Source organism: Chiloscyllium plagiosum, chromosome 13 (assembly GCF_004010195.1).
Source record: "Chiloscyllium plagiosum isolate BGI_BamShark_2017 chromosome 13, ASM401019v2, whole genome shotgun sequence".
NCBI lineage: Eukaryota > Metazoa > Chordata > Chondrichthyes > Orectolobiformes > Hemiscylliidae > Chiloscyllium > Chiloscyllium plagiosum.
The window spans coordinates 80,677,983-80,684,410 of NC_057722.1; the positions used below are offsets into that span (position 1 = coordinate 80,677,983).

At 41.8% G+C, this 6,428-nt stretch overlaps 1 protein-coding gene across 1 annotated transcript in view; it reads right to left on the minus strand.

Annotated features, from left to right (window-relative positions):
• Positions 1-6,428, minus strand: part of LOC122556243 (collagen alpha-5(IV) chain-like) — a 277,942-nt gene that overhangs the window by 51,997 nt on the left and 219,517 nt on the right. The window contains exons 38-39 of the mRNA XM_043702860.1: positions 4,634-4,760; positions 1,908-1,988 (exon numbers count right to left, since the gene is read on the minus strand). Coding sequence (XP_043558795.1) covers positions 1,908-1,988; positions 4,634-4,760 — 208 coding nt within the window. The remainder of the gene's footprint in view (positions 1-1,907; positions 1,989-4,633; positions 4,761-6,428) is intronic.

Below are 6,428 nucleotides of genomic sequence, written 5' to 3' on the forward strand. Positions count from 1 at the left end.
GTACAGCCGCAACATGACCTCCCAACTCCTGTACTCAATACTCTGACCAATAAAGGAAAGCATACCAAATGCCTTCTTCACTATCCTATCTACCTGTGACTCCACATTCAAGGAACTATGAACCTGCACTCCAAGGTCTCTTTGTTCAGCAACACTCCCTAGGACCTTACCATTAAGTGTATAAGTCCTGCTAAGATTTGCTTTCCCAAAATGCAGCACTTCGCAGTTATCTGAATTAACCTTGTGGAAATGTTAGAATGTTTCAAGAGTCACCAATAGTTGTTAAAGCTATACAGTTTGTGATACCACAGAGGCTGAACAACTTTGTTTTGACTTCAAGGCCTCTTCACAAACTGAAATTATATATTGGAAAAGACCTAGATTGTTTGTCAAGTTTCTTGTTAAGTTGTTAAGTTATATCACACTGTAAACTTTTGCTATAAATTCTGAGTCTTACAATCTTATTCTCCACAACCACCTGATGAAGGAGCAGCGCTCTGAAAGCTCGTGCTTCCAAATAAGCCTGTTGGACAATAACCTGGCGTTGTGTGATTTTTAACTTTGTCCACCCCAGTCCAACACTGGCGTCTCCAAAGTGAGAGGTAGTTCATTTGGAAGACATAATAGGAATGCAGAGTACTGGGCTGATGGTAAGATTCTTGGCAGTGTGGATGAACAGAGAGATCTCTGTGTCTTGGTGCATAAATCCCTGAAAGTTGCCACCCAGATTGATAGGGTTGTTAAGAAGGCATATGGTGTATTGGCGTTTATTGGTGGGGGATTGAGTTTCAAAGCCACGAGGTCATGCTTCAGCTGTACAAGGTACTGGTAAGGCTGTACCTGGAATATTGCGTGCAGTTCTGGTCACCACATTATAGGAAGGATGTGGAAGCTTTGGAAAGGGTTCAAAGGAGATTTATTAGGATGTTGACTGGTATGTAAGGAAGGTCTTACGAGGAAAGGCTGAGGGAACTGGCTGTTTTTGTTAGAGAGAAGAAGGTTAAGAGGTGACTTACTTGAGATGTATGAGATATTCAGAGGGTTATATAGGGTGGACAGTAAGAACCTTTCTTCTCGGATGGTGATGGCTAGCATAAGGGGACGTAGTTTTAAATTGAGGGGTAATAGATTTAGGACAGAGATTAGGGGTAGTTTCTTTACTCAAAGTGTAGTAGGGGCATGGAACAGCCTGCTTGTACCAGTGCCTTGCCGACATTAAGGGTATTTAAGTGGGCATTGGATGTACATAAGGACAATAATGGAACGGTGTAGGTTAGATGGGCATCAGATCATTTTCACAGGTCAGTGCAACATCGAGGGCTGAAGGGCCTGTACTGCGCTGTAATGTTCTATGTTCTGAAATGCTGTCAGATTTCTTCCATTATAAAGCTGAGTACTGACAGGTTCACTGTTGTTCTCATTCTGAATTCCTGTAGTTAATAATTTCATTAGTAAAATATACTCCACAATAATGAGCATAATTCCTGCTTTAGCTGAAGGAAAATTGTTGCTACTTGGAAGTGCTGTCCTCCAGACTGGAATTCCCTGTATGTGCTCTTCTTGCTTTGAGCTTTATATTGGAACACTAAATTATACAAATCAACCCTAAACCAAAAACTTTTATTTAGTTTATGAAATTGTACAAAGCAATCCATTACTGTACAAAGGTTATCAAGCTGGGCCTTAAGTCTCCAAACAGTTGCACAGATTGAAGATGGGAAATGCTGTAAATTGCCCATCTCCACTTATGCTACTTTACTGGAATTATGGTAAAAATTCCATTTACACATGTCAACAGTGTATTCCTCCAGGAAGGTAATGCCAGTGCAACAGGGACTAGCTTCCAAGAATTTTCTATTCCAGTGTATATTTTAGCTAAATGACTGTAAAGGACAGAAGGATCTTACCTGGGGTTCCTGGGACACCTTGACTTCCTGGTAAGCCTCGTTTCCCAACAAGTCCTTCACTGCCTTTACAGCCTGCAGGACCTACATTTCAACATTCAAAGGCACATAAGAAGTAAAAGGCTGGGTTCAATTGTTGAACAATACAGACATTTTGCACTAGCTTAATGAACAATTTCTAGCACACTTTCTGCTGCAACTTATGTTTGTAATCATTCATTTAATTCAAAGGAAGCTGAAGAAAAACACTGGGAGAGAAGAGCTGATAATTTGGGAATGTGGCAACATAAACTAAAGGAAACCAAATAAAGGTATTAGAAGTCAGGGAGGGAGTAACTAAGCTGGATACATTTTGTCAGGGAGCACTAGAAGATAGATTGCTTGTAGAATGAGGAGTAAGTGACAATGAAAACAAGTCAGAATGGTGGAAACAGAATAGATCATTATCAGGAGAGTCAATGTTGATATGATAGGGAACTAAAGGAAATTACCTAAATGATGATGAAGTGACATAGTGAAAATCTGGAAATTTATTGGGAATGGTAAATGACTCAATCGAACAGTCAAGAGTGGAATGGTAATAAAAGTCCAGAGAGAATAAGAATAGGAATTGGCTTGCTGAATAGGTTGTAATTTTGAGAAGGCAGAGTGGTCAACTTGGATAAAACTAGAAAAGTTTATTTTTGAGGAGAAATATCTATGGATTAAAATTTTAGCAATGAGGGAAAATGACTTCAATAATGTGTGACAAGGGAAGGAAAATTATTTCTGGATTATGCAGCTTGTCACGGTTCTGCTTAACTCAATTTAGACTAAAGTGGCAATCAAACTGGTTGATAGAATATTAAATAAAAAGCTTGCATGATGAAACAGGAGGAAGGATAATTTAAGCTTGTAGTAAATGGGAAGAAATTATAAATTGTTTAACACTTGATAGTGGATCAAGCAACTGCAGAATTGATCAGTAGTTCTCTAATCAAAATAAGAGACAGAAGCGGTGAATGTACATCAAAACATGCCCATAAAGCTTGATTCTGGGTTTCTAACACATTATATCACACATTATAACCTATATAACACATTATATCACTGAGGTGGCAGCATTTGAATGATGAATGGATAGAACCATTAGGAATTCCGGGCTACGTGATGCCAGAGATAACTGTCGGGGAAGAGTGGAAAAACCCATTAATAGATTTGTATGGCCAGGGCTGGGACAGATACAAATGAAGCCAGAGGATTAGATGTTCGATGATTATCAGTGGCGTTAAAGGCTGAAAAGAACCAGCAGGAATAATAAACTATCATCTTTTGGGCTTATCAGTAGTGGGCAGCTTGGTTTTGTGCGGGGAAGGTTATGTCTTACAAACTTAATAGAATTCTTTGAGGATGTGTCAAAGTTGATTAATGCGGGAAAGGCTCTAGATGTCATATACATGGACTTTAGTAAGGTGTTTGCTAAGGTTCCCCATGGTAGGCTGATGGAGAAGGTGAAGTCGCATGGAGTCCAGGGTGTTGTATCTAGATTGATAGAGAACTGGCTGGGCAACAGGAGACAGAGAGTAGTAGTGGAAGGGAGTTTGTCAAAATGGAGACCTGTGACCAGTGGTGTTCCACAGGGATCCGTGCTGGGACCACTGTTATTTGTGATATATAAGATATATATATATGTAAATGATTTGGAGGAAGCTATCGGTTGCCTGATTAGCAAGTTTGCAGATGACACTAAGATTGATGGAGTAGCAGATAGTGAAGCGGACTGTCAGAGAGTACAGCAGAATATAAATAGATTGGGGAGAGGGGCAGAGAAATGGCAGAAGGAGTGCAATCTGGGCAAATACAAGGTGATGCATTTTGGAAGATCCAATTCAAGAGCGAACCAGACAGTAAATGGAAAAGTCCTGGGGAAAATTGATGTACAAGAGAGATCTGGATGTTTAGGTCCATTGTTCCCTGAAGATGGCAACACAGGTCAGTAAAGTGGTCAAGAAGGAATACGGCATGCTTTTGTTCACTGGACAGGGTAGTGAGTACAAGGGTTGGCAGGTCATGTTACAGTTGTATAGGACTTTGGTTCGGCTGCATTTGGAATACTGCGTACAGTTCTGGTTGCCACATTACCAAAAGGATGTGGATGCTTTGGAGAAGGTGCAGAGGAGGTTTACCAGGATGTTGATTGGTATGGAGAGCACTAGCTATGAAGAGATGTTGAATAGATTAGAATTATTTTCATTAGAAAGATGGAGGTTGAGGGAGGACCTGATTGAGGTCGACAAATTCATGAGAGATACAGACAGGGTGGATAGCAAGAAGCTTCTTCCCAGAGTGGGAGACTCAATTACTCGGGGTCATGAGTTCAAAGTGAGAGGGGAAAGGTTTAGGGGAGATATGGGTGGAAAGTTCTTTATGCAGAGGGTGGTGGGTGCCTGTAATGCGTTACCAGCGGAAGTGGTAGAGGCGGTAAGGACAGCGTTCATTTCAGATGTATCTCGACAGATACATGAACGGGCAGGGAGCAGAGGGATCCCAATCCTTAGAAAATACGAGACAGGTGTAGATAGAGGATCTGAATCGGCACAGGCTTGGAGGGCCGAAGGGCCTGTTCCTGTGTTGTAATTTTCTTTGTTCCTTTTTTCTATCTTAGTCATCGAAGATGTACTTAGGCTTTTCACCAGTGCAGCCCTCCATGTTTATTTTGGAGATGGTTGAAACAATTGAAGACGTAATACCTGGATAACCTGATTGGCCCTGGTCACCTTTCTCACCAGGGTTCCCAGGAGGACCGTCAGTTCCTGGTTTACCTCGAGATCCAGGAGTACCAGGTTGTCCTTTAGGGGCCGAAGGACCTTGATTACCCTAGAATATATGAGGGTCAAAGTACAAGATAACTTATTGACTTGTAGATATCGTTTTACAAATCATCGCTCTTTGTTCAGAAATTTGCGTGTTAAGTTGGTCCTGCTGTTCTTGTGTTTGATTCATAGATTGCACTGTTCTTATTGTTTAATGGAAAAATGGGTGTTCTGCGATGAGGGAACACTGATCTAGATTCCTAAAGTGTGTTCATGTTACTTAAAAACAGCAGTTCTGTTGATAGATAAGTGACTTGATATGTAACTACAGCTGGACTTCCTGGCATATATCTCGAGTCCTGCCTCTGAACAGGCTAATACCTGGTTTCATGAGGACAAGATGGAGGGTGGGCTTGAGTATGTAGATGCCCGATTCATGGAGACAGGTTAAATGAGAGCTACCCCCGGTGAAAAAAATGTTGTCATCCTTTTGGTGTGGAACCCAAAATGTGCGAAGGAGTACAGATCAGAGCAGGTCTTTTATTGTACATTTCTTTGGTTAACCAGAATACCCCTTTGTATATGATCTTGGGATACCTTTGGGGGACATGGGACACATCTTTGGAAGAGGTGGAGTTCGTCTTTGAGAGAGATACTGTATCATAACGAAGAGATGCAAAGTACCCAGATTGGGATCGGTCAGGTACCGTTTAGGCATGCTCGTGTGTAAAAATGCATAAGCCCTTTTAGACTGTGAAGTTACAGAGTCATAGAGATGTTCAGCCTGGAAACAGACCCTTCGGTCCAACTCGTCCATGCCAAACAGATATCCCAATCCAAACTAGTCCCATTTGCCAGGACTTGGCCCACATCCTTTTAGCCCTTCCTATTCATATATTCATCTAGGTGCCATTAAAATGCTGTAATTGTACCAGCCTCCACCACTTCCTCTGGCAGCTCATTCCATACAAGTACCACCCTCTGTGTGAAACAGTTGCCTTTGGGTCCCTTTTAAATCTTTCCCCCCTCACCCTGAACCTATGTCCTCTAGTTCTAGACTCCTCCACCCCCGGGAAAAAGCCTTGTCTGTCTAACTTATGCATACCCCTCATGATTTTATAAACTTCTATAAGGTCACCCTTCAGCCTCTGATGCTCCAGGAAAAACATCACCAGCCTATTCAGCCTCTCCCAATAGCTCAAATCCTCCACACCTGCTCGCTGAGCTTGAAGGTTCATTTCCAGATGTTTCACCACCCTACTAGGTAACATCTTTAGTGGGCCTCAGGCGAAGCACTGCTGAAAATTCCTGCTTTCTATTTATATATTTGGGTTTCTTTGGGTTGGTGATGTCATTTCCTGTGGTGAAGTCACTTCCTGTTCCTTTTCCAGAACTCTATCAACAAACACATTGAGTTAGACCCCATCTACCACCCCCTGAGAAAAGGAGCAGGAAGTGACTTCACCACAGGAAATAACATTACCATAGGAATTGACACCACTAACCCAAACCCAAACATATAAACAAACAAAGAAACCCAAACATATAAATAGAAAGCAGGAATTTTCAGCAGTGCTTCGCCTGAGGCCCATTGAAGATGTTGAGGAGAAAGTGAGGTCTGCAGATGCTGGAGATCAGAGCTGAAAATGTGTTGCTGGAAAAGCGCAGCAGGTCAGGCAGCATCCAGGGAACAGGAGAATCGACATTTCGGGCATAAGCCCTTCTTCAGGAA